At 41.8% G+C, this 21,302-nt stretch overlaps 1 protein-coding gene across 1 annotated transcript in view; it reads left to right on the plus strand.

The window, feature by feature from the left end:
• Positions 1-3,186: 3,186 nt before the first annotated feature.
• Positions 3,187-21,302, plus strand: part of eif4g2b (eukaryotic translation initiation factor 4, gamma 2b) — a gene marked incomplete at its 5' end in the record, with an annotated part of 100,477 nt that continues 82,361 nt past the window's right edge. The window contains 5 exons of the mRNA XM_080505530.1: positions 3,187-3,333; positions 5,282-5,657; positions 5,862-5,917; positions 7,559-7,618; positions 12,161-12,278. Of these exons, the coding sequence (XP_080361656.1) occupies positions 3,187-3,333; positions 5,282-5,657; positions 5,862-5,917; positions 7,559-7,618; positions 12,161-12,278 (757 nt within the window). The remainder of the gene's footprint in view (positions 3,334-5,281; positions 5,658-5,861; positions 5,918-7,558; positions 7,619-12,160; positions 12,279-21,302) is intronic.

Below are 21,302 nucleotides of genomic sequence, written 5' to 3' on the forward strand. Positions count from 1 at the left end.
CAGAATTTCTGACGTCTACACGGACACGTTTTCAAAATAGTTGCATTTCAGTAGCTCCAAGCACCATTGCCCTGAAAACGGACACCCAAAATGAGATGAACGTTTTCAGTTTTTGCTTGAAAATGTTGTTGAGTAAACAAGAGTCAAAAAATTGCCCGATATCATGACGCAGGACAAGCTTTTTATTGACTGGATCCCAAAAGCCATTACTTTAATATCTAATAAAACCATTTGAAGGTTCTGCATTCAACCAGAAATTATTACATAGCGTGAAACAGAGCGTATGTGGTGTTAAGTGTTTGAGGTCTTTGGAGGACACCTTGTTGTTTAATCCCTGTGTTGACTCATTATACACACATGGAAAACCCTGAATCACTCTTTAAATCTTCATGTTTCATTCAGCTGAGATAATCCGGTTTTCTTCTTACTTTTCTTTTTTTTGAAGGAAAAGTTTGTTGACATCATGTTCAACTGAGCGTGTTGAAAAGTCCAAGCATTTCAAGAGCGCTGCACATCGTGGAGCCTTGTCAATAGTAGTTGCATAGCAACTGCAGGAGGAGCCGCATTACAAATCCAGCTTGTTGGGGCTCTGCCCTGTAAGTGGACGGGGGCAGAGGCTTTTGCTTGTTTGGCAGCCAGTCATGTTGTTAGAGATACTTGGTTTGCTTAGCATTTGCTCACTCCATAGTTCAGCTTGTGAAATATATCAGTTTGTCACAGCTCCTTGTTGGCTAAGTTCCATCCAAGAAGAGACGTGATTAAACTCAAAGTAAGAAGGAAGTCTTGATCAATGCTCTGACTTCCCTGCTGAGAGTCATTATTGTCATTTCAGTAACATTATGCCAAAGGTCATGCCCGTACGTACACACACACACACACTCACACACACACGTGCGCGTGCCAATCAATATGTGTTGCATACGTTCTGTATCACATTTGGTAGAAATTAACTTTTCTGGAACACATTTTGAAAAGTTTCTGTAGTGACAGCAGCCTTTCATAAACTATTGTAAGGCTCATTTACAAGACAATGATTTCAAGGGAAAACGCAAACCTATCATTATGTTTTTGCTGTCTGTTTACATGACAACAGTGCCATTGAAAACAAGACTTTTAGAAAAACGGCTCCCAAGGTGGACCTTTTTGAAAACGGTCAGGTGCCATTGTGTAGACGGGCAAAATCCATACTTTGTGGAAACACTGCTATCACAGCCGTAGTAAATAGTTCTTCTGCTCATGCTCAGGAGATGGAAAATGACAACAATGGCGGCCTCCAGAGTGTCACGACGCCCAGTCCACGTATAAAACTACCAAGTCTTTGGACTTGGTAGTTTTATATTTGACAGTCACGCAGAATCTTCATCCTTACAAATGTCTATTTACTCCATGAGGTGCCTCCCATCCATTTTGCATGGGACCTTTTTTTCCATTTTTTTTTTATTTATTCGGTCGTTAAGATGCCAAAATAAAATCCATTGGTCCTTGGATGATGACAAATCATCCCTGAAGGCTTCATGCAAGTCCTGTTTTTGTGAAAAGTTGTATAATACATGCATACAAACCAATAAATAAATAAATACACGCAGACCAAAACATAACCTTCCGCCCCAACGTTCATTGGTGAAGGTATTGAATGAATGAATGAAATGAATGGATGGATTCACACAGCCAAAAACATAACCTTCTCGCCCACCTTTCATTGGCAAAGGTAATCAGCCAACAGTGCCAACTTGTGGCCAGGTAATACTACCCACATAGTTTTCAGTGTTTCTACCATTTCAATGTAAATGGACATAGTTTTCAAAATGTTGCCATGTGAACGCAAAGCTTATCTGAAAAGAGAATCTGAAAGCAATGCGTTTTCACCTACAACGTAGCAGTGCAAATGGGGCCGTAATGTAAATGTTTCTGTCAGTTTGAATAAATGTATAAATGTGCTCACATACCTGGTGGATGACATGCATGAATTTACAAGCATCCAAACAGACAATTCTTATGACAGGACTCAGTTGTCCTTAGTGCAGCATTGTATGGGGCACCGCCTATAGCAGGCTCCCCAATTCGGGACCTTGAGGTCCGGCGTCCTGCATGTTTTAGGTTTGCAACACACCTGAATGCAATAAGGGCCTCGTTACTTGGCTTGTTTACAAGCTTGACGATGACGTCAACATCAGATTGAGGTGTTCTGAAGCTGGGAGAGAGCGAAAACCTGCAGGACACCAGACCTCAAGACCCGGAATTGGGGAACCCTGCCCTATAGATTAGGGGGTGTCACTTCCTGTTTCACCCAGGTTAATGAATGGACCTTGTAGTGAATAGGGAATCAAGAGTCCGAGGTGTCAGTGACACAGGATTCTGCTAGGATTCTGAAGATCTACAATGTTAGTTGTAATGTTGAACTCATTTTATATACATACTTACATACTGTCCAAATATACATTTCTTTAGAAATATAGTAAATTATCTGTTGTCATATTCATTTGACATAGGATAGCTGGGTAATAGTACAAGAAGTATGTGTATGACTCATTTATATCACTTTTCTCTGTATCTCTTCATTGACCAAAGTCCTGTGGGTCAACACTTGGAGAATATTTTGTCTGCTTGAGTAAGTTGTGAATTTTTCATTCCTGACTGCTTCTTAATAAAATATGATCATGCAAAGCAAGGTTGGTTTTTTTTGTGTCTCTTTTTAATTCCTTCAGGAGCCCTTTTCAACAAAACTACCAACATTTATTAGGAATTTGCATTCCTAATCACCGTATTTGCACCATCCTAACTGCTTCAGTGGCTCTTGAAAAGGTGTTAAACTAACGATTCCTGGGAGACCAGCGAGACAAGGAAACTTACCAAATATACACAGAAGTTTGTGAATACAAATTGCTCTGATTATTTTCACTTTCCTCTCCCGGTGTTTCAAAAACTCATCCGGATCAATGCTATTGAATGGACCTAACAACGGCAGTGTCTCGCTGTTCCCATTAGAGAGCCAGCTTTTTTTTCTTTCTTTTATCTGCCAATTGAACCAAGAAGTCTCTTTATTAGACCATAGAAGGTGAAATTCAGTTCCTCTGATTGCTGTTGCCAGGACCTTGAGAGGAGTGGAAACCAAGACAATGTGCATGAATATACAGTTGTGTTTGCGATATATGGGGCATTATATAGCAGTTAAGTAAATGAGCGAGGATGGGGCTCGGATACTGCTCACTCTGCTCGTCCAAGTACTCCATCATCCTCGGGCTCTCAGAGTCTAACAAGGGATATGAGTTCTGCTGCCTCAAAGCAGGTTACAGCAATCCCAGAGGCCCTTGCAATGCTGGGGTGGTCCCTTGTGTAAATGTGTGTGCCTGAACAAGGATGTGTGTGCGTGTATGCGTGTGTGTATGTATCGGGGTGTGTGAGTGGTCCAGGATGGAAAAGAAACTCCACTAATAGCCCTGTCGTCTCCGCGGGCTCTCTTCCAGGCTCGGCCGACCTTGAGCAGGGATCCTCTTAAAAGATGGCATGCAAGGGCTTTTTTTTCCACTCGCGCTCAGCCCCCGAAGTCGAAGAAATATCGTGTGTAAACCCTTCCATTAATCATGCAGCTCCGGGGTCATTAAGTATCTAAAATCGCCTGCTGCAACATCTACCTTTACAGTTATGTGAACACCCCCCCCACAACAGTAACTAGGAGCTGTGACATTGCCTTTCAATAACATACAAATCCGTCCGTCCTTAGTAACTGCATTTAGCACGCACGGGTGCTACACTTCCAACACTTAACGCAGGCCGGCGTATGTAAATCACAAGATATTGACAAGTGTTGAACCCCAGACAGGCCTATCGTGTGTTAATGCCTCTGCCTCCTTCACTGGAGGTGAAACGACGGGAGACGTAAAACAGTTTCCCTTCGTTTGCTGGCAATGATAAGCAAGGTAATGTGTAATATAATATGATATCTGCTGATATGAATAGACGGCACAGTGAGGAAAAGATGAGCATCGATCCCAGTTAACTGAACTGGGAAATCTTCCCATTTGGCTTACATATCAAAAGTACTGGATACAAATGTTGAGATTATTTCAAATAAAAATGTTTGGGTGGGTAGTTCATGGTAGTGACGAGTTAATCATTTGAAAATATTTTTTCTTAATGTTTCACTGCTGTAAACATTACCATAAAACAATGTTTTCCATTATCGACATGGTGTGTTGTACTATTTGAAAAAAAAAAAAAAAAAAAGATTTAATAAAATGTCAAAAACAAAACAGTTAAATCCACATGCCAAACCAAAACACCAAAAGGCTTAAAAAGTAATTGATTAACATACTGGAACAATTTCCTACTTGTTTCTAAGTATAGAAATGCTGCAACATTGAGTCTAGCTACTCACGTACAGAAGGCAGTTAATTGTTGGGTTTGGCTCAGGAGAGGACCCAGTGTGCCAGACAGTGACAGGCAGGAAGCTTATTTGGTATTTCCAATAAGCAAAAACTCCAAGTCTAAATGACAAAAAAATTAGATCACACTGGAAACATGAAAAGATGCTGCAAAGGTCAAACACAGACGAAACCTACAACCAGAACTACGGAAGAGTATTAGGCCCACTGCAGAAAATACATTTGGAGGTTTAAAAAACCCCCAACAAAAACAAAACATCTCATGAGTTTCAGAAAAAAAGACGATAATCAAAGTTTTGATTTTTTTTCACGGAGAAAAAAAAACCTTTTTTTACAAAGTCCTTCCATCCACATGCCAGCGGGTGTGACTGCTTCTACAAAATGCATCACAGGCGGTTTAATGAAGTGGAGAAGAGATGCTTTAGAACAGGCTTCAGCTCATAAACAATCAGTTATCATCAGTATTCGGACTTTGCGGACACGGTGCAGCCTGCAGCGTTGTTCCATCGCAGAATTTTGTTGTGTATGAAGGACAAAGGCACGGATCCCTGGATGCTTATATAATATCATTATTAATCAACGAAATAACCGTCAATAAGCAGAAAGCAATCCGATGTAATCAGAATTAAGTGATTTAATTTGATTTCACATCCATGGGCAAATGATTAGGGATGGACAGTTAAAAAAAAAAATCTTGACTTTGATTTTCGACTTTTTTTCTGAAACGCATGAGGTTTTCCGGGTTTTTTTAGCCTCCAATTTTTTTATTTTCTTCATTGGCCCTTATACTCTTCCGTACAGAATACACAGAAGACGCCCAACATATATCAAAGCCACTCGGTAACGACAAACACACTCTTGTTTGTTGTTTCGCTTGTTTACGTTCATTTTTGCCCAAGTGGCTACTCCCTCATCATGTAAACCAGCCTATGGAGTTGGCTGCCTTCAATCCTCCGGGCTCCTCGGGGGGGAGGGGCAAGCCATCAACGCTGTTGTGCCCCGTGCGGGTGCCAAGGGCGTTTTCGTCTGCCATGGAGGCTGTAGAAGGAGGACCGCACTCTAAACAGACACTCTCTCACTGGGTCGTGGAGGTCATCCAGTACGCCTATCCTGCACTGAGCATCCCGGTGCCTCAGGGCATAAAGTGCCATTCTACTAGAGGCATGGGTGCATCATGGGCCTTCTTGGGGGGCGTTTCCCTGCAGGACATCTGTGCTGCAGCTGATTGGTCCTCATCCTGCACCTTTGGACGTTTCTATAAGGTGAATGTGGCAGGTACCCAGCCTGTGGCAACGGCTGTACTGTTCACAGCTTTAGGCCTTGAGTAGGTGAGGATTCTCCATGACCTTTCTCGTACAAGTCATCCAGTGCTTAAAGCACCACTTCCGGCGGTCTGGAAGGATGAAACAAAATGAAAGTTGCGTACGGAACTACGGTTCTGTGAATCGTGGATGACCGCCAGAGCGTCCTGTCACTCAGGATCCTCGAGTCCTCGCAAGAAGGTTTTGGCAGGAACCGATGACTTGATGACGTCGGTAGACATTGACTCTCTGGGTCATCCAAGGGTCACGGGTGACTTTGTTGATATAATTACTCAACCTGCGCCTGCGCGAGATGGAACATCCAGTGGTCAAAACACCGTGTCTATATTAGCTACATTTAAGGCTGTACATTCATCTGATGGGAAGAGATTTTCATCTTGAGACAATAACTTTCTCTTATGTTTCCAGAGATACTGGTAAAAAATAATGCAAGTTTTGTGTCATGGTGTAGTGGGGCGGCATGGCTCGGTTTGGATAGAGCAGTCTTCTCCCAATCGGCAGGTTCAATTCCCATCTCTGCCTGTCTACATGCCGAAGTGCAAGACACTGAACCCTGAACTGCCTGTGTGAATGCACTGTGAGTGAGTGGTTGGAGGGGCCGATTGTCAGCCTCACTTCCGTCAGTCTGCCCAAGGGCAGCACCATTGAGTATAAAGTGAATGGATGATGTATGGATAATGCGTAAAGCGTCTTTGAGTGTCAAGAAAAGCCCTATATAAAACCAATTTATTATTAAAATCCCTAAAAAATCTGTGACAAAATTGCGGCGCGGCACTCGAGCTAACCAGCTAGCCGCCGGAGCGCTCTTCGATGTGGGGAGACATCAACGGAGCGTGCTCCGGAAGCTAGCCACTAACCGGCGAGCCAGAGTACGCTCAAATGCGGGGAGACAAAACAAAACAATTAATGCAATGTCGAGGATGTAAAGAAAGGATTCATAAGGTCTGATTACTGTTGCAACATCACATATCTGTAGAGCTCCAAAACCCGCCTACTTTTTAACCTACTTTCTGTGGAGGAAACGCAACAGATTTGGATCTGATTTACCTCACTGCTCCGTACCGCTGTTTAATCTTGCAAAAAATATAGACAATTTGATTCCATACAGTGTGCCCACAACAAAGAAAAACTTTGAAGCGTAAATTTAAAGGATATTATAGCAATATTTTACCAGTGTGGTCCACTCAGGATGAAACTGGACTGTATGTGGTCTCTGAAGTACATTAAATCTTATTTAATCATTATCTTGTATACATCTTATATACATGTGTATATATGTAGATATGTTGTATACATCTTTGTATTGGTTCAGTTATGTGCTTTTAAATAACCAGAACATATTTGGTGTTTGGTTCGTTCAATATCAACTGGTCCTACAATTCGAAATGTTTTTTTTTAACCGATTCACCAGTTTGTGTCAGAGCTGTGGTCTGTGATGGCAGGGTCTTTGGGTGTGCAGGTGCACCGTACAACTGCACACCACCCTCAGGCTAGTTGCTTGTGTGAGCAAGTTTTCAGCGGTCCCTTAAAGCAGCGCTGCATGCCGCACTGTCCGACAGTAACTGGGTGGACCGTTTGCCTTGGGTAATGCTGGGGTTGCATTCGTCTCCTAAGGAAGACCTAAATGCGTCACCCGCCGAGCTCGTGCTTTGTCAGCCGCTCCGTGTTCCTGGGGAATTTTTACCTAAAAGTTCTGCTCCGCGACCCTGGTCGGAAGCCTGTCCACTTTCCTCTGGCGGTTTTTCGGCTCCAGGCCCCGTTCACCACTGTTTTCCATGGTCGTTTGTTCCAGCGGAGCTCAAGTCGGCCCGTTTCGTTTTTGTGGGACATGATGCTCACCGTTCGCCCTTACAGCGTCCATATGATGGCCCCTTCAGGGTCCTGGAGAAGGGTTCTAAGGTTTTCGTGCTGGATGTGGGTGGGTGCAGGGAGCACATTTCTTTAGACAGACTTAAGCCTGCTCATATGACGGCTGATGAGGCCATGTTTCTGGCCCAGGTTCCCCGTCGTGGTCGTCCTCTTTCAAGACCCCCAATTATTTCTTCTCCTGATGGGCGTTCTAGCTCGCAGCCTGTGGATAACTGTTTTTCTCCTCCTCGTGGATGCCCTGCTTGCCAAGCTTCGCCTGCTGTTTTGCCTGAGGGACAACGCAGCCGTTAGGGCCGACTAATAAAGCGGTATTAACTGATTTTCCCAGGTTTGCCCTCTGGGTGTTCGGGGGGGGGGGGGGGGGGGGGGGGGCTGTGTGGCGGCCACTAGGACCCAGGCCTCTCACCCTGCAGGACTGTGGGAAGGGGGCGTGGTTTAGCTCTCCCGCTTTTGGGATGTTACGCACTGTTCGTAGTTCTGCTTTGGCGGTGGCGAAATAAAGACAAGTTTTACCCGTAGTTCCAGCATGTCCTTTATCCTGCCACAATATCACTTATTCAAGAAAGAAAATGCTAAAAATTGGTAACACATTATGGGGGATGTGTGATCCCCCATAATGTGTGTTATTCAGTGATTCTATTAGTATGTCAGCCTTCACATGTGTTTGCGCCTGCTTTCATACAAGTCAACATTTCTCAGATCTGGCCCTGTATGTCAATGAATTAAATGGATCATGTAATTTCAATGCAGAACATATTTAAGAGGCTCCTGACAAGCGGACTTTCGGTAGTCCTCAGTATTCACCTGTTCATTCGCTCGTGACTGAGGGCTGTTGACGGCAGTCATCCACTCTGAATTTGCCCGGTCGTGTCGGTAAGCGAGCTGATGAATTCTCTTTGTTACCACAATGCCAGATGGAGTCCGGTTGGATTGTTACGCCCTCAGCCCCTCGTCTCCTCTCCAAGCAGGCCTCGCCATCCAATTACTTTTAATTACTGCGGGGAGAATACGCGCTGCACCTTAGCAACGGGCGCCGCTGATGGAACAGCGGGCTTGCCGGCGTGTGATGGGGAGTTGGCGAGCAACAGGGCTGACACGTGTGGTTTATGGATGACTTCGTCTGGGGCTCGCGGGGGAGCCTCTGTCTGTGTGTAGAGCTCCTCCAGGGCTGAATTAGCCCCCCTGATCCGCTAATCAATTTGGAGAGGAAAGGAAAATTAACACAGGTTCTCCTACGAGGAGTCAAGGAGGAAATACATTCCTCCTGGCGGTTGCAATTTGCTGCCTGGGTGAAATAGATGCCAATATAAAGAGTGGGCCATTTGTGTCATGGCTCCTTGTTATTATTTCCTTGTGATATATAGAATAGAGTTGAGGGTTTTTTTTTTTTTTACTCCCTTTTTTTAAATTTGTTGAGAAAGCCTGAGACGGATGACTTTGAGGAGCTAATGATCACAGTGTCAGGGCTTTGTGATCCAGTTAGAAGAGTATTTGAGCGTGACCTGTATAAATCATATCCACAGGCATGTTTAAAGTATTACTGTGTCATAATGAAATATTCAAATGCAGGCTGCCTGCTTCTTACACGACGGAGCAGGTAAGCCAATAATGATGACAACGGCCGGGGAGAAATAAATGGAATTCACAGGAAATGAATCAGAGTCTCAGCGTGACGGATGAGGCCTGAAAGTGGGTCAGAACCAAAGGTTGGTTTCCTGGTTGGTCCGTCGGCTGCACAACTGGGCCGAGACACGACGCCCGGGGCAATCAGGCATTGGAAGGCATGACTATTCTTTCCATTTCCTTGCTTTGATCGCATATCCTCAGGTCATTTATAGATCCTGGCTTACCAGGATCAGGCATTGTGCTGATAGAGAAAAAAAAAGACACTGACGGATCGCTTATTTCTGTTTTCTCTGGGAGTGAGGGAAATAATTTTTTTCCGTTACCCAATGCTGGTCTCGCTCATGACTCAATCCAAAACTCCTGCTGTCTGCGTCGGCTAGAACAAAAGGTCTGCCATTCGTTAATCAAGGGAAACTCGATTTCACCGCCTTTGAATAACTTCAGAATTTTTGCACTAAGTCAGTCATGTTTTAATCACCCAGCCTGGCAATTAATCACCAAGCTGTTTAGTGTGATTGCAATGAATATTCAGTCAGCTACTTGAAGTCTTTCACCCGACCCTTCCTCTTGCCTCATTTTAATTATATTCTGTTCGGCGGCCCCCGTGGTGGAGCGATGCCTGTTTGCCTTGCTCACCCAGCCTCCCCTTAACAGTCATTAAGAAAAATGACACAAGCTCCGGCAGCGAAAGTACCTCAGTATGCAGAAATTAGTTTAAAGGCAAGACGCCGTACGGCGCGGAATGAAATCCCCTCTACCTGTTCTCGCTCAACGCCGAGACTCATAAATCACGGCGTGCCACTTCCTGACGGGTGAGAATCAGAGCGGTGGGTCTGGCAGAGTGCGACTGGGACACCCCCTCCACAACCAGAGCACTGCTGCACACAACCCTGCCCTTCGAACTCCTTGTGTGTAAAATGTCCTTGATGATTAGATGTTGAAGTTCAAAAGGTCAAGCATTGGAATAAGTGCTGCTCCTTCACCCTGGTGCTTGGCGGCCCCCCTCAGACCTGGGGAGGCCTCAGCAAGCTACCCCACAGAGCCACACCCCAGCTCATATATATATATATATATATATATATATATAGAGAGAGAGAGAGAGAGAGAGAGAGCCAGCCTGGCAGAGGTCAGGAGCCAAACACTTCAAAGTCTCTGGAAAGAGAGAGAGAGAGAGAGCAAGAGAGAGAGAGAGAGAGAGAGAGCTTTGACATTTACTGGTATTATTTAAAATAAACATCACAAATGTGGTCTATATAGTCCACTTGGTATGTGGTATGTTGCACATAATTTTCCTTTAAGGAGAAATGGTTCCAGGTTGTTAATGGTTAAATGATGAAATGTTTTGCTCAGAGTTTTACTCTGTAACACTGAAAGACAAACAACTTGTCACTGCAGCAAGAGATCAACAACAAAACTAATGAAAAAATAGATGTCTTTACATGATGTGGCTTTGAGCTTTTGAGTTTTGAGTTCAATCCTTTTTTCTTTGTTACTTCAACTGTAGCCTACTGTCATTCACTTGGGAGGAACAAATATTCTATGTTTAGAACTTTTCCACAGACTTTCTGGTTGTACTTTTCCTATGTGCATTATTACAGGTTAGGGTTGTTCTGTTCTGCTTTCTAATGTTTTCTATTAATTTATACAATTTTAAGTTATTTTTTAAATGTATTCTGTTGTAATTTAAGCCAGATGGAGTTATGTTAAAGAAATATCTATTTTTATTCTATGAAGACCGGTTTCTATTTAAGATTTTATTTTGTTAATTTTGATTTAATTTTATGTTCATATCACAGATATATATATGCATCTACTAAAATTCAGGTTCAAGTCAGATAGTTAAAAAAAAATTTGTTTCACAAAGACAAAAAGAAATTTTGATAAAGAAAAAAAAATTCACCACGCCAGGAATGGTGAACACAGTTAGGTCAGCCAGCCCACCAGTGAGGTGCCCCTTTTATTTTCAGGGAGTTGGCAACCCTATGTGCTGACCAACCTTAGCATTAGCATTGCTAAATGCTCCCGTGTGCTGGTTGTCGGCAGCTTTAGACTTGGAAGAAGCACCTGTCTTCAACATGGTTTGAGTTTAGATCCGGTTGTTTGAAAAAGAGGTCGTTGACCCCGAAGTTTAATTGGCACTACGGGGATTAAAGTAACTTTTTGGAGGTCATGGAAAGGAGCACATAAGTAACACATCTACATCCTACACCTGCACACTGGCGCCCCCATGTTTTATGATTTTTAAGACATCTTTACAGCACAAGGTGACCGTGAGAGGAATCATGAGGACAAACACCAGAAACTTCTAGGTTTTGCTTCCTGTGTTTTAGTACTAAACACATACATTTCCTGATAATAGAATTTATTGATAATGACTCAGGCTGTCAGAAATCACGGTGAACTCAAAACAGACTCCAATTAAATGGTTCGAGTTTTCATGGAGTTTGTTAAAGCTCTCACAGAAGCACATGTGTCCATTGGGTGATACAAAAGCACTGTTTGAAAAGCAGGCAAAAGCCAAAAAATAAGAATGATCGCACCTTCATTTGGTTTGGGTGGCGGTTACATTCACCTTAAGGCACAATTCCATGGCACTTTCTGTCGCGGAGTGTCACGGGGCGGGACGGGACGGGTTTTTGCGTGGTCCAACTTAAAAGTTGTGGATGGTACGGAAAGAACCTGTCTGTCAGGGTCCGATTTTCTGCTACCCCTCTGTTTAGGTAGGGGTAGCGAAGTACTTGGGCATCAAGTAACGGGTCTGTGAGAAGGAGCGACGGCGCCGCCGTCTGCTGATTGGGAGTGACAATTGCCTGCAATATTTAATGATTTCATCAGCTGTAAACTCTCCGTTGTTGTTTACATACGCCACTTTGCGCTTGCTGGTTGATTTGTTATCTGGGTTTATTGAAATGCCGGTGCATGACAACATCCCGGACCGTGGTGATGTGTCACTCTTCTCAGGAACAGGAGGCGGAGATTCAACAGGAGCTGGACGGTCTGCCCCACTCCGCCACGTACTACGGCGGAACAGTGGCTTTAGAAACCAGACCAAACCGCCTGGAAAATATCATGCATCATGGTTTGTGGGGCGCTGTTGCCTAAAACAAACATTGACCAGAGAGGATGTACAGAAGAAACACGGCTCATTTATTGGTCCCGACCAAAAGCAGTAGTAATCTTGCTATGTCAAACAGTTGTGTCTAAGTGAATGTCAGCTTTCCTTCTTTTCCTTCATTTTTTTTCTCGTGCACTGCAATATATTTCAGAACTTGCAGTTTTCCACTTTTATATAAGTAAAGGAGGCTATGTGCTTTCGCCAGAGCATTTATCACACAAGTGTCTCTACTTCTGTAAAATAATTTCACAACTTTTTGCCAACTCTGGTAACAAATCCTGGAACAAATCTTACTTTTGCAATGATGAATGAAGTTCTACAAAGGCAGATATATGAAATGCAGCATCAATCCCCTTTAAATATGGTGCCAATAAGATATATAGCTCAAATAATGGAAGTATTTTCAAATATGTTTTTCCACATGTGGATGCTCATAAATCCATGAAAGGTCTTTTTACGCAAGGTTTCACCCTTGAGGATTTTTTTTGTCTGCTCTTATTGCTTGCCTTTCCCTTCGCCATATCACTTCTCATTACTTTTCCTTTTCAGATCTCACGTTGCTTCTAAAGTTGTCCTTGTCAGTAGCTGGTGGCTGTGGCTCAGCTGGTTTAATTGTAAACTTCTTCGTCATTCACACAGAAATACCCGTTTCTGTTCTTCGAGTGCTTTGAAATGTCACATCTGAAACATGCTCTGTTCAGCCTTTTGACATTGAATAATCGTTACTTCTCATGCCGGCATTCTTCTTGATTCTTTATGATGAGGTTCTTAGTTAGTACTCAAACTCATGCAAAGATAGCAGCAACAACATGAGCTCGAAAGGTGAATGATATATGTGCACAAAAGACCATCTTTTCAAACATTTCCATAGTGCGGCTGAAATAAATCATCAAAGATCAGATTATCGTCAAAGTCCTTCTCTGTATTACAATTTGCTGTGCATCTCCTGTCAGATGAATGGCTGAAATGTCAAAATTTTAATAATAATAATTGCTTTTTAATGGAAACCGTGTGACACTTCATCTCCCATTTAATCTGCCCTTCAAGATTTGATAGCATGCAGCTGCGTGTTGATTATATCATGTTGGTATTTAATGGAAAAATTCCACAAAAGCACAAACTCAAGGTCATCCATTGAAATGGTTAAAAAAGCCCAGTATCCATGTGTACATTTACACTAGTTTTTTCTTATCTTGCACAGTGAGAACTAATGCATAGTAAAGTCAAGACATGCAGAAAAACACTTGAATATGAATTCTGCGGTCTCGACAGTGCAATCCCAAAAAAATAGAGAAAGTAACTTGAGCTGAAATAAACCAACACTAAATGTGTTTTCATCAAAGCTTTTTCAGTCACACGCAAATCAAACCTTCACATTAAACAAACGCAAACTTTGAAATATCTGAGGATTAAAAATGCCATTAGGCTGCGGCATTGCTGAATTACCTCACTGCAGGTAAACATAGAGGAGTCCGTGCAAATCTTGTCATTTCTCCAATCGGGGGAAAGTTCAAATTCACCCGATCTCTATGAAGATGGTCAGTGTCAGCTTTATTACACACGTTACAATGTTACAAAGATGTAATTAATCATCATGTGAACACTTTCATCTGATTAGGTTCTACTAAATTCACAATGTGATCATAGGAGGATCTCTATTGATTAAGCAGGTGAAGATTAATCGATATAAATCGGTATCTAGACACAAATGTGTGTGATGCGAGTGTATAGGGTACTTCAGGGTGCATCGGTACAATTTACGGGTGAAATCAAGATACATCGGTCACTGCATGCTTGCATGCAAGGTTGCATAGATTTTTGGAAAAAATTTCAAAGTGAAAATTTGTTTTTCCCGTTGCTATATATAATTTAGCTATATAAAATCTATAATTTCTTTATTTTACATTTACAAAGCTGCAATCATCTCAATTGCAGTTTTTTTTTGCATGAGACTTTCCCAGAGATTCACCTTAGTTGTTACCGTGTACATACGGTTTAGTATATTTGTGTGTTATAGCTGTAAATCCTAATAAAAGCAGCTGGAACAACACAGACGGCTCCAGCGACAGGCCGTCAGTGTGCACTCCCATGGACAGGAATCGCTTTTTGGTAGGGAATACATTTTTGGCACAACATCTGTTAGCACGTTTCTACCGCATGCTCATCCCACAGAATGGAGGTCCCCGAGAGCAGTAGTAAGCTTATATATCGCATCTTTCATATTATCTTATATTCGCATCGCTGAAAAACTTAAAATCAGGTGTTTGGAAATACTTTGGCTTTTACAAGAAAGATGGGAAGCTTGACAAGATGCAGGCGGTTTGTAAAGAATGCCGAGGTGCTAAACCTTACATTGGCAGTACGACAAATTTGGGGGCTCACCTGAAGAGAAGGCATGGCGTCGATACGGCCGCCACTGATCCCGCTGTGGCAAAATAAAAACTGAGCACCAACGAAACTGGTGAGAAAAGTATCGCAAATGTCTTTTTTCCAAGGCGCTGCTCTGGCAGCAACCGCTACTGGTGCTAAAGCAATAACTGACGACATCTCCTACATTTGTAAAGACATCCAGCCTTATAGTGTTGTTGACAATGCAGGACTAAATCTGGCAGAATTTCTGAATGATGTTTTCCGAGAGTGGAATATTGGCGACAAGAAAACCTTCATTGGTCGCGGACAATGCACGAAACATGATACTGGCTGGAACAGGTGCAGAAATGAAGTCACATGTGCGATGCATGTCGGACACACTTAATCTGTCCTCACATAAAGCTCTGAAGGTGGGCACAGTGTCAAATCCCCTGGTGAAAATACGGAGGGGAGAAACATTTTTTCACAAACGCCCTAAAGCATGTGATGCTCTCCATGGCCAGCAGAACAGCTTGAACCTGAAACGCTACACGCTAGTGTGTGATGTTTCCGCAAGATGGAATAGTTCCCTGGAGATGTTGGAGCGTTTTTGGGAACAGCAGCTCGCTGTAACACTGGCAACAAGGAAAGTCAAGCCAACCCAAGGAGAAGGCCTGCCTTGCCTCACAGAGGATGACACAGATCCCAAAAATTGTTAAATTGATCACCCCCCCCCCCTCAAATTGGCAACCACTCCTCAGTGAGGAAACAACCCCCACTATCTCCATCATTGCTCCAATACTGGCCAAACTGTGGGTGGATTTTGAGCCAGATGACAGTGATCCACCAGTCATTGTTGAGATGAAGGAGAAATTCAGACAGGATTTTGAATCCCGTTACACCTATATCCAAGACCTCCTCAGCACTGGATGCCTGCTTCAAAGATCTGGAAGTCCTGGATGATGACATAATGAGAGACATGGTATTCATGGGGATAACAGCAGAAGTGGAGGAAATGGTAAGAAATAGAATATGCTCAGTATATTGTATATCGTGTCATTGTCTCACTCTATTTTCTCTCACGTAACATTTTTCTATTTTAGGTTGAAGAAATCTAATTGATTTTGTCTTTATTTGACTTGATTATTGTCAGATGGCAGAGGATGATGCCACAATAAATGAGAGCCAAGCAGCTGAACCAGATGTTGATGAGAGCCGTCACAGAGGGGAATAGGAGGAAACTATAGTGAAGGAGATGGAAGAAGAGACAGGTTGGTTTTGTTTGGGACTTATAACTACTCGTGTGTTGATTTAAAGACGGGATGGGATCTTTTTGTAGACCCATTGTGCCTTAAGTATATTTCATAATAGTGTGTTGATTTGACACTGAGTGTGATATTATTGTAGACATATTGTTACTCATGTCTCTTCTTTTGTCGTGTCTTGTCATGTCACGTCTACCCTGGAAGATGACACAGAGTTTTCCAAGAAGAAGTCAGCCTAGGACCAGGTGTTTGGAGGTTTCCTCAGTCCCAGCGCACCAAAGAAGACCATGAAGGAGAGAGCTATGGAAGAAATAGCAAAATACAGGGGCAGGGATAGTTTAACTCTGAGTGGTAATGTGTTGCAGTGATGGAAAGAACAAGTGGATGTTCCACTGCTTTCAAAACTGTCCAGGAGCTACTTGTCCATCCCTGCAACAAGTGTTCCCTCTGAACGAATGTTCAGCCCAGCAGGTGATATCGTGACAGCAGAGGCAGTCTGCTTCTTCCTGAACATGTAGACCAACATGAAATAAAACCCCAAGTTAGCTATTAGCAGTGAGAGTGGCATACATTTGTATTTAATTTTTATTTATTTACTTTTTGTGTTATTTACGTTGAATATGACTCAATTAGAGTCAGTCTGTTTACAGCAGCTGCGACTTGTGTTGTGAAAAGTTATTATTTGTATTATTTATATTTGAAATCTTAGTTTAGTACCTATCTGGTAGACAGGGAAATATACATCACACTATTGAAAGTGTCACTTTAAGTTACTCATTGATGGTGATTGTTGTTGCCGTACTGTTTATTGTTTAAGTTGTGACAGTGTGATAAAACTAGTTGTGAGGAACCAATTCCTATTCCTTATGTTGAATCCAGTTCCAAATCCCAACGCTGTAAAAAGGCCTGTTTTTTCTGTTGCGCTTTCTGTGTCGTACAAAAAGAAGAAGCATAAAGTGAAGCATAGTTCTTGTAGATTATAAGCAAAATGTGAACTTTTTGTTAAATGTGCTGCTTATGAGGATTGGAACAAAGAATAACTCCTCTGCCTGTAGTACCATACGGAACTGCAGCTTCTTATTTTCTGTTTCCTTTTTTGAGAGAATTTCTTTACATCATGTTGAATCGTATCGCACCAAATCCCATTGTATCGAATTGAATCACCATCAAATTAATATCAAATTGTATTGTATCGTATCACATCGTCTCGCCAGGTGATTCAATGAATGGCTAACGTATCATATCGTTAACATTGTATCGAGATACATATCGAATCATTGTCAGTGATGGAGATTCATCACTGCCTAGTATTGATGATCCAATTAAACTCCACATAAACAGTATGTCAGACTGTTTCCCTCTGCCGGAACATTTTGTGCATTTATTCATTGTTTCTTTTTATTTTGATCTTGTCATTTTCTTTTACTCACATTTCATAGAAACCTTTCCATGCTGTGTTTACATAATTGAAAAGGAGCACAAAGAAGATAAATCTTATCGTGGGTCCCCGTTATGAGATATCATTGTTACAGGAAAATCAAGGTTACATATAACTTATTGTATTTCGTAGCTCACAGCATTATTTACAAAATATTCAGTGCAGTTTGTCAGGGATCAGAGGTGGTGTGCGGCTGGACCCAAGCACAGACTCAAAGTGTTCCATGAACATGAGCCATGAACCAGGTTTATTGCAGTCCAGGGAACACGAGAAAACACAGGAGACACAAGGGCGCCGAGAGGACAGACAACTTGAGAAGACGTGTTGACGAGACGAACCGACAAAGACAACTGTGGGAGAGGGTTTAAATACACAGGTAAGGGAAGCACACAGGTGGAAATCAACAAGACAGCACACAAAGGGAGAAGATCATTGGTTGATTGGAAACATGAGGTGAGACACACAGGGGCGGACACAGAGACCTGACACAGTTACAGCAAATCATGTTACAGTAAGAATGTTTCACATTCTTCAAAAGAAAACACAAAAGAAAACATTGCGGATTACTGGAGCTAAGAAATCCAATTTTCAGTCCAATTGGAAACAGCTGATGTCACAGTGCAAAGCATCATGGGATTGATTCTCCCGATCACTCTGAACATGTTTAGTGTCGCATTTATTCCACGTCACAAAGTAGCATCCAGTTTCTGCAGTTAAATGGACGTTTTTGTTTCGGAAAAGTTTTGCGTTTACACGGGAATGTTGTGAAAATGATGTCCATTTACATGGAAATGGCAGAAACGAACAATACCTGTTTCCACGGACACGTAGTCTGACCATTATGTTTTCAGTGGCTCAGAGGACCGTTGTCACGTAACCGGACACACAAAATGCAAAAAAAAAGTTTCCCATTTTTGTTTAAACCGGGCCTAAGCAATCAGATTGAACCCAGATCAAATTAAAATGATATCATGTAAGCACTTTTATCTGATTAGATTGTCCCTATTGAACTGAAATTACAAGGACGCAACCCTGCGTATGGTTCAGAGAAACGTAAATAGACTGTTTTTCCACTGAGCTTTCTGTTGTATGTTTTTCACAGAACATATGAAGCTTCAACCTATGACTGATGCAGAGGACAATGCTGCTCTGAAATATGATGTCGTCTCTATTGTTGATGTACGCTCACAAAACCAGCCTCAGTAAACAAAGCATTGTGGGATTGATCCATATTAGGACACGTGCAGCACATGGGTCAGGTGGACACAAGGATCGAATCTCCAGCAACTTCATTAGAAGACAATCCACTTTAGTCATATTTGTTGGACTGGTAGCAGATTCCATGCACTTACAGGTAAAGAGGAGAGAAAGGATTAATCCAACACTTATAATGAAGACTTACATTATAGAACACGTACAGAATATACGGTAGGTAGTACACCAGAATACAAGATGAAAATAAATTCTGTATCATGCTGAAAAAAAATTAGTGCATTATTTATCACTGAGTTAATTTAATAACTTCAACATTAAATATTTAGCGGCAGCCTGAAAAATAACACTTTTACTATGCGCCCGGTAAAATTCGAATTAATTTTACACTTCAAGGATCTCCTCCTTTAGTGCAATGAGTTATGATTGTAATAATTAATCACCCATGTTTGTTGCCTGAGGGCAGATTTGTTGATCTCCTGCGGACAAAAAAATAAAAGGAGCATCCTTTTATCTTTGCCTTGGATATTAAAACGAGTCGGTTAGAGAGGCAATGTGTTTATCTGATGCACTGAGGCATGTGTTTACACCTGTTGAGGAATTTGACTTTGAATGAAGGTCAAATGAAGTTTTTAATGAAATTGAAGTAAAAAAAAAAAAAAATGTTGCTAATTTAAGATAGAGCTTCTTTTGTTGTATGGTTCAGCTGCTGCTGGATAAATTGCAGAGCCGCTGCAGCGGGATTCAGTTTTTTTGCGGTGTTTGTTTTCTGGACCCATCTGCTCAACGAGGCAGGACCGTCTCACTCGTCCGACCAAACAACTTCCCCATGATGAATTAAGTCTTAATGTCTGTGTCACTTCTGAAATTGCCGCCATTACGTCGCATTGTGTTCCTGCTTAATGATGCACGATAACGCATTTTGGTAAACTATGTAGCTGCCACTGTGACTTTGGAAGGGAGGTATCTCACAAGTCCAATGATAATTACCTGTCGCATAATGGGAGTGATTCAGAAGCTCATCGCATCCATATTCCCCCATAATTCTATGTGGACTTTGGAGGTCCTGTCACATGCAGCGATGGTAAATCAAAGATGGACTTTTTAATCTCACTGTGAAGGTCTTCAGCATGAACACATGCTTATTAAAGTCCCAGACCTACTCTGAGCTACATGCTACATGCTAAAGAGTTTCAGGGCTCACACACCAGTGATGCTCCATGCTACCCATGACTGATCACATTAACAGCGAACTGGAGCGTGTGCGTGCATTTTTCTTACTGTGTGACGCTGAAGATGCTGAACTCTGGTGATTATTTAAAAAACAAAGTGTTGAGTTTGAGGATTTGAAGCGAAAGAAGTTGTATGACGTGACACCGGTCAGTATAATGGATGGACTGTTATGGTGGTGACCGGGATCAGTGGACCAAAAGTGTTGATCACGCCTGCTAATTTTACAAACCAATAAAGAGCATTCTGTGGTCCAAATGAAAACTCCTGCATCCTGAGATGGATTGATGGAGAAAAAGACAGAGAGAGAGAGAGAGAGAGAGAGAGAGAGAGAGAGAGAGAGAGAGAGAGACAGAGAGTAAATAAATCCTAGAGATCAATGGATCCTGAGGAAATATTAACAAGTTGTGTAAACAAACCTACATTATTCTATGATTAGTGTTCAAATTGACCGTGTTTTTTGAGGAAAGAGTCTCTAAGCTGCAGACGTAGCTGACGCATGACGTCACGCAATACTCACCGGGTTTTATCAGTGAGTCATTACGAGTATGAGTACTTTGTGCAGTATCAGTGCCGATACCTAATCCTGGCATCAATGCATCACTAATCTACATCCATATGAGACTAAATGTTTAATCCTCCATTTACTGCTTTTAATTGGTAATCCTTCAAGATTACGGACACACATCAGCCATTCATGAGGACGAAACTCTAAAAAGCCGAATTTGTTCAGGATGTATAACTTCTCTTTCTATGAGGGATGGTTATTGATCCTATTCTCTGAGATTGAGAGCATGGCAGAGTATGTATGTATGTATGTGAGGCGAGATGTTCCATGGAGCCACAGAATTGCAGCGCTGGATCAATTTTCGACACCACACAACAGGGAAAAGTAACAGATCCCTTCCACAAACAGTTGAAGAAACATCTAGAAAAGAAGTAATGTGGGTGAAAACCTCTGCGAACATTCAGTGTTCTTTTAATTTTGTGGATATAACAACACAGCGAACCTGTGGGAAATCTTTTTTTATGAACACTTCAACCTAAAGTGAGAAAAACTGAAGAAAAAAACATAATATTGTACTGATATCACATAATTACAACAAATCTGCAATGCCCAGGGAAGTAATGCTAAATCGAATCAAAAATTAAAAGAAAACTGCTACTACTACAACTACTACAACTAATAATAATAATAATAATAATAATAATAATAATAATAATATCAATTTAATATTGAATAATTGTTCAAAAAACATTTATTGATTTATCTATTTGGTCTTCAGAAAAAAATACATGAAAAAAGAGCATAAATAACAATAAATGAAGATTAATAGAATATTTTCTTCTTTAGTTCTGGCTACATTATCAATAATATACACTGTGACAAAACTCATATGTGTAAATAAATGTTTATGAACACACACACACACACACACACACACACACAAATAACTGTTTTCTTTTGTATGTATCTGTATTTTTTTCCCACTG

Source organism: Blennius ocellaris, assembly GCF_963422515.1.
Source record: "Blennius ocellaris genome assembly, chromosome: 11".
In the NCBI taxonomy this organism is placed as follows: Eukaryota; Metazoa; Chordata; class Actinopteri; order Blenniiformes; family Blenniidae; genus Blennius; species Blennius ocellaris.